General features: G+C 32.8%; 2 protein-coding genes across 3 annotated transcripts; both read right to left on the bottom strand.

The window, feature by feature from the left end:
• Positions 1–5,331: 5,331 nt before the first annotated feature.
• On the bottom strand, positions 5,332–8,705 carry LOC18601018 (plant/protein). 2 transcript variants are annotated; one of them, XM_007031822.3, is made up of 8 exons: positions 8,484–8,700; positions 8,358–8,398; positions 7,801–7,858; positions 6,899–6,992; positions 6,304–6,388; positions 6,163–6,228; positions 5,830–5,939; positions 5,332–5,703 (listed from the first exon to the last, which is right to left on the bottom strand). In XM_007031822.3, the coding sequence occupies exons 1-8, from the start codon at positions 8,575–8,577 to the stop codon at positions 5,691–5,693; spliced, it is 561 nt and encodes a 186-aa protein (XP_007031884.1). In that variant the 5' UTR covers positions 8,578–8,700; the 3' UTR covers positions 5,332–5,690. The 2 variants fall into 2 exon arrangements, with proteins under 2 accessions (XP_007031884.1, XP_088661847.1); XM_088805721.1 differs by lacking the exon at positions 5,332–5,703 and having other exon boundaries at positions 5,826–5,939; positions 8,484–8,705.
• Positions 8,706–8,769: 64 nt separating this feature from the next.
• On the bottom strand, positions 8,770–9,968 carry TSO2 (Ferritin/ribonucleotide reductase-like family protein). Its single transcript, XM_007031821.3, has one exon. The coding sequence runs from the start codon at positions 9,893–9,895 to the stop codon at positions 8,906–8,908; it is 990 nt and encodes a 329-aa protein (XP_007031883.1). The 5' UTR covers positions 9,896–9,968; the 3' UTR covers positions 8,770–8,905.
• Positions 9,969–14,624: the final 4,656 nt, after the last annotated feature.

The following is a 14,624-nucleotide window of genomic DNA, read 5'->3' as shown; positions in this document are numbered from 1 at the left end:
CAACCATACAAAACAAAACACCTTTTGAGCTACTATTTCATAAACCTCCTACATATTCACATTTCAAGGTTTTTGGTTCATTGTTCTTTGCTAGTACCTTGACTCACAATAGGCAGAAATTTGACCCTAGAGCAAAGAAATGCATTTTTATTGGTTATCCTATAGGTGTCAAAGGTTACAAGCTTTATGATCTAAAGGCTCATAAGTGTTTTGTTTCAAGAAATGTCATATTTTATGAAAGTGTTTTTCCATTTCAAAATTCTGATAAAGGCCATGTTGATACAAATTCATCACATCATTTCAATATTCCTATACCATCATATGATATTTCTTGTTCAGATAATATCATCCCTCCCACTAATGTAGAACCTACTTTTTCTTCTTTACCCTCTTTTGCTTCTTCTAATTCTAATTCTACCACTCCATCTTCCCCTTCATCACACAATCCGAACCTTAGGAAAAGTAACAAAATCAGACAAGTTCCTAAATATTTAGAAACTTACCAGTGTCAATTACCCTCCTTTACTTCTGCTGTCACAGCTCATCCAATTAGTAAATACTTATCTGTTAATCAACTTTCTTCCAACCACAAAGCATTTACCTCATCTTTGTCTCATATTGTTGAACCTAACTCTTATTCACAAGCTATCCAACATACATAGTGGAGAGATGCCATGCAATCTGAGTTAGATGCTTTGGTTGAGAACAAGACTTGGACTATTATACCTATGCCCATTGATTTCAAGACTATAGGTTGCAAATGGGTTTACAAAGTTAAAGTTAGAGCTTATGGCAGTGTTGAGAGGTTTAAGGCTAGATTGGTAGCCAAAGGATACAATCAGAGATAGGGTTTTGATTATCAAGATACTTTTAGCCCTGTAGCTAAGCAAACCACAGCGAGATTTTTTTTTGCTTTAGCTACTGTTCATAGTTGGAAGTTGTCCCAATTAGATATTAATAATGCTTTCCTTCATGGTGATCTTTTAGAAGATGTATATATGGAGATACCTCAAGGTTTTGAAGCTAAGGGGGAGTGCCCACTTGGTTCAAAATTAGTGTGTAAACTTCAAAAATCTCTTTATGGGCTTAAGCAGGCTTATAGGCAATGGAATGCTAAATTTACAGAAATTTTAATGCAATTTGGTTTTTTACAGTCACGATCAGATTATTCTTTGTTTACTAGAACCACTGCTGATGGTAGTTTTGTTGCATTGTTGGTGTATGTTGACGACATACTAGTTGCTAGTTCTTCTATGCAATCTGAAAATGAAGTAAAACAGTTTTTGAAATCCAAGTTCAAGCTAAAGGATCTTGGTGCACGTAAATATTTTCTCGGAATAGAAGTTGCAAGATCAGAAAAGGGTATATTGTTGTGTCAAAGAAAATATGCACTAGACTTAATTGAGGAACATGGCTTATTGGGAGCAAAGCCTACATCTACACCGATTGATTACAGTCATAAACTCACCATAGCTAGTGATGATGATTTATTGACAGATAGTTCCAATTATAGACAATTAATTGGAAAATTATTATATTTGACATTCACTGGGCCTGATATCATGTATGGGGTGCAAGTTTTATCTCAATTTATGGATAGACTAGGGAATGTGCACTTGCAGGTAGCATATCGAATATTAAAATACTTGAAAGGTTCTCCTGGTCAAGGCATACTACTTTCTTCATCTTCAAAGTTACAGCTTAGAGCCTATTGTGATAGTGATTGGGCTGGTTGTCCATCTACAAGAAAATCTGTCACGAGTTATGCAATATTCATTGGTGATTCCCTAATAAGCTGGAAATCGAAAAAGCAAAGTGTCACCGCAAAGAGTTCGACTGAAGCTGAATATAGAGCCATGTCTACTACTTGTTGTGAAATAATTTGGCTGTTATTTCTTTTGAAAGATTTTGGAGTTAGTCATTCTGATGCAGTTGATCGGTTTTGTGATAATCAATCAGCTTTAAGCATGTGTAAAAATCCAGTATTTCATGAACGTACAAAGCATATAGAAGTGGATTGTCATTTTATTAGAGAGAAAGTGCTTGCAGGGATTGTGAAACCAAGTTATATACGGACAGATTCCCAACTTGCAGATTTATTCACCAAGGCAATTCCAATTTTTGCTAAGCAAGATGAGCATTTTGAACATCCATGCTCATCTTGAGGGGGAGTGTTAAGAAAGAAGAATGAAAATACATACACGTGAGAAGCATGCAGGTGGAGCACGTGTTCAATAGTTTATATATCAGTTATCTAAACTATGGTTAGTTAGTTAAGTGTAGTTAATGCAGCAGTTAACCATATATATAAATACTAAACAGTTGTAAGGTTTATTTTTTGATAAGAACAGAATGAAGAATTAGATTCAACGTTCTTCCATTGTCTAGATATCTTTTCCTCTCTTCCTTACACATTTTTTATTTGAGAGAGTTAATAAGAACAAGACTCTTTTTCTCCAGTGTTGTGATTCAAGTCTCTTCAGGTTGGTTCTTACTTGAAAAGAAAGAATTGAGAATTGGTTTTTCCTTTTGGTGATAGAAATTAGAATCGAGATTAACAATACTTGATTATGTAATTTGTAGCAATAGTTTGGTGGTGGAAGATAAGGTTATTGATATTCTATCAAACTTGATTAACAATAGTTTATTAAAATTTAAACTCTTGTATTGACTTATGAAGCAATTTGAGCTTAGCTTTCATTTGTTTTGATGTAAAATAAATTTTTAAAAATATTTTCAAGACTTATATTTGTTTAGAAAGCAAAAAAATTATTTTAAATGTAAAACATTCTACGAGTCAATGAAAAAAAGGGTCATTGAATACGGAAAATATCTTATGTCTACGAGGAGCATAAGAAAATATCTTATACTAAGTCTAAAAATAAAATTTAATAAATATTAATAGTTAACTTAAACTAATTAAAAAATAAAAAAATATATTATTATATATTTAACTTAAAATTTATTTTAACTTTAAATATTAATATTTAAATTATTCAATATTATTAAAATTAAAAAATATTTTTTAATAAAACTATTCAATGCAATTAAATTTATTATTTATAAATTGTATAAATCTTACTAATAATTATAATAAAAATTATTTCAATGATACTCATTTGATGAATATATATAATTATAGATTTTGGATATCTTAAATAATTGATAAATATTGATTTTTTTTATAGTGAATACACATAAATATCTTACAGATAAATATTGATATTTTTATAAACTTATGTTAAAAAGTAATGAGATACTAACACTGTATAAGAGTTAAGGATAGTATAAACTATTATATTACACTAATCATTAAATAAAATACTCAGATACAACATTAATCATTAAATAAAATACTCAGATATGAGCATACTTAATTGATATCTATAAACATTCATTAACCAGATTCAAACCCGTTAACCAAATCCAAACAACTTAATTGATGTAAACTATTTTTCATCTAAAAAAAATAATTTACCTAAAGAAAGCATTGAGTTCTATACAAAGCAGATGATAAAAGTACTATTGGTCTATACCCATACGATGCAAATGAGGTGTGCGGCAGCTAGCAATATTTACTACCAAGTTGACAGGCCATTCATCCATCCAGGTTTTACCATTTCAATCTTATGGGTCAACAATAATGGATAGCCCATACCTCAAAGCCGTTAGAAAAAGTATGACTGAGGCGAAAGGTAAGAATGTAATCCTTGGTTTGAAAGCTCCTGGTTGAAAATAAAGTAACAGAATTGATAGAAAAATTTATAAATTTATGTGGGAAATAAGAATTGATGAAAAGAGATCACACTAAGAAATTGAAGATTTTAAAAACAAAAAATTGACCTCAAGCCTGCATGTTTAAAGCGAAACAAGTCCACAAAGTCCAAACTCAAGTCTGGAAGCCTTTAAATTTAACCAAGTCACGTGTTAATCAACTAGAGCTCCACATGACACAAAACTATCACTCCACGTGACGTAAAAATAAGACAATTCTTTTTATATATAATTATAGATACGTAATTGAATGTTTTAAAAAACATTATTATTGATTTTATCTATTTTTTGTATATTTTTATTTTGATCTTAAATTAGTGAAAATCAAATGACATCATTGTTTTATAATCAATTATTATTTATCATCTTAACACTTAAATAACTTCACTAGTGATTTTCACATGACCATTCAAACAATATAAAATGTTTTCAACAGTTTATCCAAATAACAAAAAAATTAAATTTTTTTATAAAATATTTTACACCAAAAAAATTTCTTCTCAACAAATTATTTTTTAATTACCAAACAGACACTTAAAATTTCAAATTCAAACTTAATCTCAATTGAACTCAAAATTACTTAAAAATTTAAAATAAACATTATATATATTATTATTCCAAAAAATATATATATTAGTTTCTCATTTTTAAATCTTATTTTTATAAAAATAATTAACATTATATAATATTATTTAAAAAAAAACTTAATTCGGTTGAAATTAATACAAAAAGGTAAGTTATTTGAATCAAAATATTTAAAACATAAAAGAGTTAAAATCTAAAGTAACTCGTACGTAAATTTATTTTATAAATATTTAAAATAATTGAAGTTTAGAATTTTATTATATAAATTATATATAATTGTTAATTGTCGTTCTCAAATTGAAAATAATGTAATAACCTACCTTCAATCTTTTAATATTAGCAAATTAGTGTATGGCCATGAAACCATGATTTTACATGTGATTGCTGTCACTAAATTATTTAGAGGTGCAATCCACGTCTGAATGAGAAGGAAGAAGATTTAGTAATTTTTCAATTTAAAAGATATCATTTCATGGACAAATCGTAACATAGAGTACTAATTACAAAACTTGTTTAATTAAAAATTATGTAAACACTATATAAAACTCAACCAACATTTAATAAGAAATAAATTTTAATTTATGCATTTTTTTAGTCAAAATTAAATTAACAAATTTAAAGTAAATTTTATATTTAGATAATTTATAAATTAAAATAAATAATTTATCAATTATAAATAATACATACACTAAAAAAATAATGTACAAATAAAAATAAATTTTTTCTTCAAAAAAATAAATCAATTTGAAAATATTCATTATCTATAATCATATTCGAATAACAAATATTCTAATTAAATTACTAGCTGTACTTTAACCGAACTATTTATGAAATATCTTAATCTTACTTCAACATCTCAAATACCTGTTTACATACCCATTACCATATTTACTCAACCATCTCCTCGAATGTTAAATTGATCAAATAAATTTTTAGGAGATTCAAATATGCATGCCATCTTTACATATGTCATTGCTACATATGCATGCCATATTATATTCAATCTAAAATTCCAGTAAGATTCAAGTATTTTCACATGACAGACCACTGTGATTGATAACCCACTCAAAGATAAAAATGAAAAAAACATAGGATTAGATGAAAACAGCTTCATCAGTTTTTGCTTTAAAACAATAACCCACTCAAAGGCATCTCTGTACCAGGATATTTCGCTAATTGTTCTTGGGATGACAACAGCTGGACTCATGTAGATTATGTTAAACAGAGCCTTCTGGCAGTGGCAATGGACTATGAACTTGAAGATTCACAAATCATGGTATCACTTCAAGGATGGAGCAGACTGAAGCAGGAAGCATTACACTGTTGGATTCTTAGTTCATCAATCTGTCAACCCAATAGACCAAGACATCAATTGAGAAAACTAAACATACCACTGAAATATACCATCAATTCCTATATATAACAGGCTAACAGTGAAGCTAGACAACAGTAAATCAAGTGTAGACTTACCTTGGTCTGAATAAAGGAGACACCCTCCTTCGAACAATCTCTTGAATCTTCTCTGATGACAAAATTGACGCCTCACTGTCAAAATTAGCATCTTCCATCTGATTGTGTAACTGCAAGGAAACAAGCCATAAGGATCACCTAGTTTTATTCAACTTTTAAAGTCTCATCACTCTGAATGTCAAAGTAAAAAGTTGCCGCCTCACAAATTAGGTTAGTTTAGCAAAACAAGTCATCCATGTGCCTAGCTTATAGAAAAATAAAGAAGTCATCCATGTGCCTAAAGGTCCAATGCTCTAGGCTCTATAGGACAACAATAAGAATGCAGGCACCTACCTTCTCAAGGATTGCAGATTGATCATCCAGGTGAAATTTGCGCATGTACTTGAGCATCTCCAGTTGCTGCAAAGTTTATTCAGCTTAAGAAATCAAGCAGTATTCTTTTCATACTTTTACCAAATTTTGAAAGGTTACTACCTGTTCCTGTAGTTTTTGTTGAATATCAAGCTTTTCAGCAAATTCCTCAGGTCCAAGCTCAGCTTCATCACAGGCTAACTCCTCTCTGTTATTTCATGGAATAAGTGTTGGCAAGCCTAGATATCAAATCTCACATACCAACATATAACTACTCTATGATGAAGGAAATTAAACTGCCACTTATATACAAAGAAGCACTCTCGAGATATCAATATCATGAAAAAGGAGGTAATTTTGATTTCCTTTGCTAAACATAAACCAAACTATACCAAAACACAAATGAATCAACCATGTTACAGTGATTACAGACTTGATACAATAGAAACTCGAGATTGTGCATGAGCAACGGCAGAAAGCCTCCTCAGAGTTTTTCACATATCTGAAGTTACATCTGAGACTTGTCCCGCTTGCAGATCCAAGAATGATTGTGGATTGTTCAAAACATTTATGATAGGTCATGCAATATTTTCCTCTTCAAAACATTAGTGCAACTAAAGCCAAGTCACAACTTCAAAACTGTTAATGTGCACATGTGCATTCACACACACACCCACAGATACACACACCAAGAGAGAGAGAGAGAGAGAAAGATTACTTGGCAACAAATCTGTAATAGCGAATCATCAGATCCTGATCATTCTCATAAGTCATATTCACCTTTCCCAGGCATGCAAGACCAAAACCTGGATCTGTAGCAGAGAAATTATATGTAAAACACTGCCAAAAGCTAGGACAAATGCAGATCAATGATTTTGCTATCACTTGATTCAGCTCTTGTAGACTGATATAAATTACAGCTACAGAAGAAAACCATTAGATTCTCAAATTAACAAAGACGGGGAAATTCTCTGAACATATTTACAAAACAAGGTAATATCACTTTGCCCTACCCTCAAATCCAATGTCAGTTTAAAAAGAGATATTTACGGAGAGTCTACCAGTAAATTATCTTTGCAATAGAAAACATGCTTACTGGATGGAGTAAATGAACAAGTTCCTATTCAATTAAGTATGATGCTATAACCAACAGTTACATGAGGTTTGGATGTGCTTTCTAATGATATGTTAAATCAAAAAACCAATAAGCACTAAAATGCAACAGCCAATCTCTATTTGCTGAAAAGGTAAACATAGAGATAGGTTAGAGTTAACGACAATAGGATCATGGGGAATAAGGAGGACTATGGGGAACAACGAGCTAAGTTTGTAGGTCTAGTGTTTCTATTTTGTGTAGGAAGTTGCGTCCAGTCCCAAGAGACTTGTATAGTGTTTCGATTATGCTTTTGAGCAGCTTTTGATTTATTTTCTTCGTCATTCTCACCAAGGCTAGATTCTTTTGCCAATAGGAGTCTTCGTCCATCATGGATAAAGACTTGTTATGGCCTACTAGCTCTTGGTCTATTAAAAACACCATTTTTCAAAGAAAAAAAACAATAATAGGATCATATAAAACTTAATTATAGTTGAATCGTATATTTCAAAATAGAACATACTTACCAACCCCCATCTCCAAAAAAATCTCTTCCTGGATTGCAGTAGTAACTGCAACAGGTTCCTGTAGAAGGATTTATGAAGTTTCAGAAAATGCAGTTAACAGACTTGACTCAAACTAATCAACATCATCCCCATAGGAACTTTTTATAGGTAAGACAGTTTAATATCATGTCTGAATCACAAAGTCCTGCTTTCATGTCTACAACTCAATGGATTGCATTAAGTGAATCATGCATATCAATCACTCTTTAACAAATTTTCTCTTGACCCTATTTGCATACAACTTCAAAAATTAGAACACGCTATAAGCATATTTAGAGGAAATAAAAACATAATAAATAATTAAAAAGAAACCCACTTAAACCAACATGATGAACTAAAATTTTGAAAAAATGGGTAACCATTTGCATTATCACAAATGAAGAAGACTCAAATGGCAGTTATGTATGTAGTTGAACCTCTCAACCCTTAATCCCTAACTATACAAGCTAAGAGCACATTATAAAATGAAAAATGAATTGATATTCAAACCAAAGACTTGGATCAGGGATGGCATTAACCTGCTTGTCATCCACAGCTTCTACAATTCTCTTCTTAACATCTGCCAAGAGAAGGGAAGTGCGACCAATTAGGCAGACAACTAATAGGATAAAGAACAGCACAGTGAAACAAAACATGAAAAGTACCGCGCTGGGAAACAAGAACAGAGAATCGATCAAAGAGATACACCAACTGTTCCCTGGATAGCATCCCGTATTTCTGCAACTGGGCATTCGCCATTGATGGAAAAATTTCAAAGATTTGACACCAAATAAAGAAAAAATACAGCCTTCTTAAAATTTGAGGCCAAAAGAATAAGCCATGTCCTTTTCTACTTCAAATCCCAAACCTCCCCAAATTGTTGCATAATTACAAAACTACCCTCATTGATATCTAATTGGAGCATTCATCTGCAGAAAAGATACAAGAACGAAACAGAACAGTGAAGGTTTTATAACTTTTTTCTTTAACTAATTTATCAAGCAAGAGACATTTAAAAAAATAAAAATCAAATACAACGCCAACCAAGTAAAATTAAAAAAAAAAAAGAAAAAATAAAATAAAAACCCTAAAAGTCTTCATCCATCTTGAACTCATGGGTCCCACCATTTCCATTCAAACTCGACATGACCGCCGCTTTCTGGTACTCTCCAACTCTTTTCTCGAAGAAATTAGTTTTACCTTGCAACGAAATCAGTTCCATCCAATCAAAAGGGTTAGCCACATTGTACATCTTCCCGTACCCCAACGCTCCCAACAACCGATCTGCGACGAACTCGATGTACTGACTCATCAGCTCTCCGTTCATCCCAACCAATGCGCACGGCAGAGCATCACATACAAACTCCCTCTCTATATCCACTGCGTCCCTCACTAACCCTCTCACGCGCTCTTCGCTCAGCTTTGACCGGAGGAGGGAGTACAGCAAGCAAGCGAAATCGCAATGGAGACCTTCATCTCGTGAGATTAACTCGTTCGAGAAAGTTAATCCAGGCATTAACCCGCGCTTTTTTAACCAAAATATAGCGCAGAAACTTCCAGAGAAGAAAATCCCTTCCACGCAAGCAAAAGCGATTAGCCGTTCGGCGAAAGTTTCCGAACCGTCGATCCATTTCAACGCCCACTCGGCTTTCTTAGCCACACACGGCACTGTTTCGACGGCGTGGAAGAGCCGGTTCTTTTCGTTGGAGTCCTTGATGTAAGTTTCAAGGAGGAGACTATACATCTCGGAGTGGATATTTTCGATGGCGATTTGGAAGCCATAGAACGCACGAGCCTCGGCGATTTGGACTTCCTTCATGAACCGAACGGCGAGATTTTCGAGGACGATGCCATCGGAGGCTGCGAAGAAGGCGAGGACGTGAGTGATGAAGTGGCGTTCGCCATCGGTAAGAGTTTCCCAGTGGCGTAGATCCGACGAGAGATCGACTTCCTCGGCGGTCCAAAAGGAGGCTTCGGCTTTCTTGTACATTTCCCATACTTCCGGGTATTGGATCGGGAACATGCAAAACCGGTCCGGGTTCGAGGCGAGCAGTGGCTCTTCTGGAATTGAAGGCATTTTCGAAGGGTGATTTGGGAAATAAACAGAATTTAGAGTTCTTGAAGAAATGCTTTCGATGATGAGGAATCTGGAGAAGGAGAGAGAGGTGATTTATAGGACAGAATGAGCGCGGGATTTCGAAATATTTTTGGAAGAAGCTTGCGGGGGAATTTACCGGGGAAAAGGATAATTAAGGTATTTGAAGAAAATATAGCTACGTGTCTTGTTTTTATTGGGTGCGGGAAATTTAATGGAGCGGATAACGGTCGGGCGTCCAAGGGAAGCTTTAATTTTTTGAAGCTTTAGCGGGAAAATGTGTTGGCGCCGTTCGATAGTTTGATTTTGATTTTTACATTTCAAGTTGAAAACAGATTTAATGGGAAGTTGGGTCATTTTCAAAGGCAAATTAAAACAAGAGTGGTTCACATGTGTTACTTTGGTTTATCCACGCGTTCCCTGTGCGGTCTCACACGCTTCACATGTGTCGGGTAAACCTATATCCAATAGTTTTAAGATTTTATTATTTTATTAAATTTATGATATTAATTTTAAAAATTTGTTTGTAAATGTAAAATTAGTAATGGAATTTGGCGATTGGTGTTAGAATGACTTATGGCTGCAACGTGGTAAAAAATTATATACACGTGGCAAGTCCACATGGAAATTTATTTACCATGTGGCAACATTGATATTTAGTCATACTAACGGCAATAATCATATTCTGTTAAAAATTTTTTATACAAACAAATTTTGAAAATTAAAATCTTAAATTAAACAAAATAATAAGTTAAATGATCTTCGAACCAAATGTTAGATAAAGGGTTGATTTTAACTCAACCAATTATCTTATTTTCTTGTTATATGTTAAATACAAATAGTGCTACTAAACACACCAATTCAAAAAAATAGAAAAGAAAAAAAAGAAATTGGAGATATATTAGAATTTTGTACATTTGCTTTTAGTAATTAAATCATGAACATTCATTACTTCGTTAAATTCTTCAAACCTTGTTAGTCAGATTTTTTGTTAAAAAAAAAAAGGGAAAGGTCATTATTGACGTGATAACATGGAGTTTAGGTATGTTACATTATTTTTCTAATACATAATATTTTTAAAGCAAATTTAAATTATTTTTAAAAATTTAAATAAATTTTTATTTTTTTTAGTATGTAGAGTTAAAGAGTGCAAATGGTGGTAGTCATTACTTTAATTTTTTTAATTATTATATGCATAAAGCTTGATATATACAATATGATTACTATTTAATCACTCATCAAGTAAAATCTTCTTAAATGTGTGACATTTTGGGGTTAATTTAAAGAATTTATTTTTGTTAAAAAGAAATGAACATGAAAATAAAACTAAAATTCAAAATGAGTCTTTTATTAATTAAGAAGGAATAAAGACGTAAACAAACGACGTACAAGGATTACATCCATATATAATGGTACTTTAACCTCATTTACTCCATGAAGGTTAATTGCGAAGATAAAATATAATATAATAGTTTCATATTTCTTTTTTTTTTTTTTTGGTCTCTGTTTCGTTCAAATACTATGGTTAAGCATCTGCATTTCCGCCTGATAGCTTCGCCGGTGGTTTGAATGACCATGCGCAGAAGCCTAAAAGAACGACCAATATCACCCCTACCACAAATCCCACGATCAGCCAAGAACCCATGCCTGTGTTCACAATTGAAGGTGAAGTGTAAGACCACAAGTTAAACCAAATATAATAAGCAATTAAGGCAGCAATTCAAAACAAGATATCCAGATGGAAACTTGAATATTCAACATAAAATTAAATTAATTTTTATAATTTCACCAAAAGAAACGTTTATGTGTTTACAGAGTTGCCATGCATTGTAGTAAAAAATAAATAAATAAATAACAAACACAATATTCCAACGTATGTTGAACACAAGAAAAGTCAAATTAAAGAGAGATAATTTTTACCCTAGACAAAGCCTACCTTCAAGTTGAAAGCTAAATTACCCGAAGCTCAATACAGTTTCTAAGGGGTGTCAGTTTAATCTACCTTGCATATGAACTCTCTATTTATAGCAGTATGTGGAACCTAGGGTTATTTTTAAAGAGACTTATTGTGTCTTGATAGTAAAAATATCGGTAAACCTCTTGTTAAGTGAGGGTATCAAAATAATTTAGGGCATGTATCATTAATATTCCATTAATTATATGGATTTGGTCAATTCCTTAAGTTATGGAAAGGAATATTTCATTTATATATTGAAAAAAATTCTCACATCATTAATTGTTAGATTATGAATATATGATTATATATATGGCGTGAGCTTCTTGTATTGCTAATTGTTAAAAACAAAAAGAGAAAAAGAAAAATCAAATTGATGTATCACTATTAAATAGGGATACGACCTTGATTTTGAGAAGATTCATATAAGGAAGACTTGACATATATCACATTTTCCCATCAATGGCAAGGTGATAGTTCAATTGAAGATCATCACAAATTTATGATTTTATTCTGGAGGAAATAACATAATATAATATAATATATTTTATATATACTTTTTTTCCCTTAATTTGTGCTTATTTATAAAATAAAATATTGTAGAGCATACTGCATAGCATTGATTTTTTATTGTATTTTTTCAATAGTGTTATTAAAAGTCTTTTTAATTGCACTCTTTATATCTTTTAACAATATTACTATCGATTTATAAATTTTTTACTACATTTTGAGTTAAACACAAAATACAATTATAGAAGTTGCGTAAATTAACAATGGTTATACTTTACCCTCTCTCATCTCATAAAATTTTTACAGCATTTTGATTATTTGTATTTTTCATACATTTATACATTGTTTTACATTTTATTTTTAATTAATTATAATAAAATAATACAATTTACATTAATATTTTTATTAATTAAAAATATATTTTTCTCGTATTTGGAATATTTAAAATTATTTTTCTTAAATATTTGTACTGATAAAGTTTTTTTTTTATCATTATGCTCTAAATATTATTTTTTAAATATCAATGAAATTTACAGATAGATTTGCATTTTTTATTGACGTAGTCTGATGATGAGGTTTACGTTCAATCTGTCGGCTATTTTGTCGCTAACATCTTTTGGTATTGTATCAATGAAAATTTTTGACAAAAAATGATTGTATCACCGACTAGTCCTTCAGTCGATAGATTGGTTAATTTCCAACTGAAAGGTCGACAAAATATTTCATGAGAAAATATTTTGACAAATTATGTCGTCACATACGGAGTGGCCATTACTGACGAGGGTATTTCAAATCACGTGCTAACAAATTTTTATGTGGACATTTCTATTGGTAAATTAGAACATTGACAGATTATAACGTTTTCCTTGTAGACACTAAAAATCACACCAAAAAATAATAAAAAAAAAAAGGGGTACTACTAGCAGGGTGTGGACGCACCTTGCCAGGCACCTCCCTCACCCTGCCAGAAGAGAAAAATTCGCGTCTGGCAGGGTAGTGGAGGCACTACACTCGACCAAAAAGTCGAGTGTATAAAGCCCCACTGTAGCAACGGATCAAAAGGGAAGCCACATCCAGCAATGAAAAATGAGTGACCTGCAAAAATCCTAGTCTAACAGCCAAAACAACTCAATCCACAAATCAAAAATATACCAAAAAATTCACAAATGAGAGAAAGCAAGTGGCTGTGTTTTCTTTTGGGAAATTTTTAGTCGGTGTGCGGCTGCTTTGGAGGGAGTTTTATTAGAGTTTGGGTCAGCTTGGGTTACTGTAGACACTAAAAAACAGAGTAAAAAATGTATAAATGAAAAATGAAAAATGAAAGAATGAAAAAAGGAGAGAGGTACGACTGGCAGGGTGCGGACGCACCCTGCCAGGCACCTCTCTCACCTGCCAGACGCGAATTTTTCGCGTCTGGCAGGGTAGTGGAGCGCCCCCTCCAAAGCCCAGAAATCGGGTATAAATGGGAGGGGGAGAACCTGCAGCAGGGGGGAGAGCTTTTCTAAGCAATGGAGAGCAACCAAGGAGCAGAAAAATAGAGAAGGAGGGAGAGTCGTTCTGCTGCCGGCAAGGAGAGCTGGGCAGAAGAAAAAATAGAGAAAGAGGGGAGGAGTGTTTGCTGCCGGTAGGAGGAGAGAAATCTGGGCTGGTTTGCCGCCGGTAGGAGGAGCAACAGCTTGGAGGTTTGCCGCCGTTTAGAGAGGAGCAACAGCTTGGAGGTTGGCCGCCGGTAGGAAGACTGAAATCTGGAGTGTTTGCTGCCGGTAGGAAGAGTGAAAGCTTGGAGGTTTGCTGCCGGAGAGAGGAGTAACAGCTTGGGAGGGTTTGCCGCCGGTGAGAGGAGTAGTAGCTGGAGTGTTAGCCGCCGGTGGGTAATGATTTGAGAAGAGAAGAGAAAGGCAGCATTTTTAAAGAAAAAGAGAAGGTACCGCCGGCATAGAGAGAAGAAAGAAAGTTGAAAAGTGAGGAGAGAAAAATAAGAAAAGGGAGTCCGTCTCCCCTGAGCCGTACGACGTCGTTTGGTGCTCCAGATTGAACTAATTTAGTGGGATCAGGTAAGGAAAGCTTCACTCCTTTGCCTAATTGATTCATAATGATTTAATAGCTTAGGTTATTATGGTTTGATTTGTTTGGATTTAATCTATAAAATTCAATTTAAGATTCATATGATTAATCTGAAAATATTTTAATACAATCCCCTAGAAATTTTTGAAGAATGTCTTTCAAGATTAGGATTGGTTTACTTTA

The sequence above is a fragment of the Theobroma cacao genome, chromosome 4 (assembly GCF_053813885.1).
Source record: "Theobroma cacao isolate CCN51 chromosome 4, ASM5381388v1, whole genome shotgun sequence".
NCBI classification, from domain to species: domain Eukaryota; kingdom Viridiplantae; phylum Streptophyta; class Magnoliopsida; order Malvales; family Malvaceae; genus Theobroma; species Theobroma cacao.
This window is presented reverse-complemented; position numbering and strand designations above follow the sequence as displayed.

Bases quoted from the DNA above. Each gene is read 5' to 3' on its own strand.
- LOC18601018 (XM_007031822.3), bottom strand. From the start codon at position 8,577: ATGGCGAATGCCCAGTTGCAGAAATACGGGATGCTATCCAGGGAACAG. The intron at 6,389-6,898 runs GTAATCTTTCTC...ATGAAATAACAG, and splicing joins TATTACAGATTTGTTGCCAA to AGAGGAGTTAGCCTGTGATG. The intron at 6,229-6,303 runs GTAGTAACCTTT...TAAACTTTGCAG, and splicing joins AACAAAAACTACAGGAACAG to CAACTGGAGATGCTCAAGTA.
- TSO2 (XM_007031821.3), bottom strand. From the start codon at position 9,895: ATGCCTTCAATTCCAGAAGAGCCACTGCTCGCCTCGAACCCGGACCGG.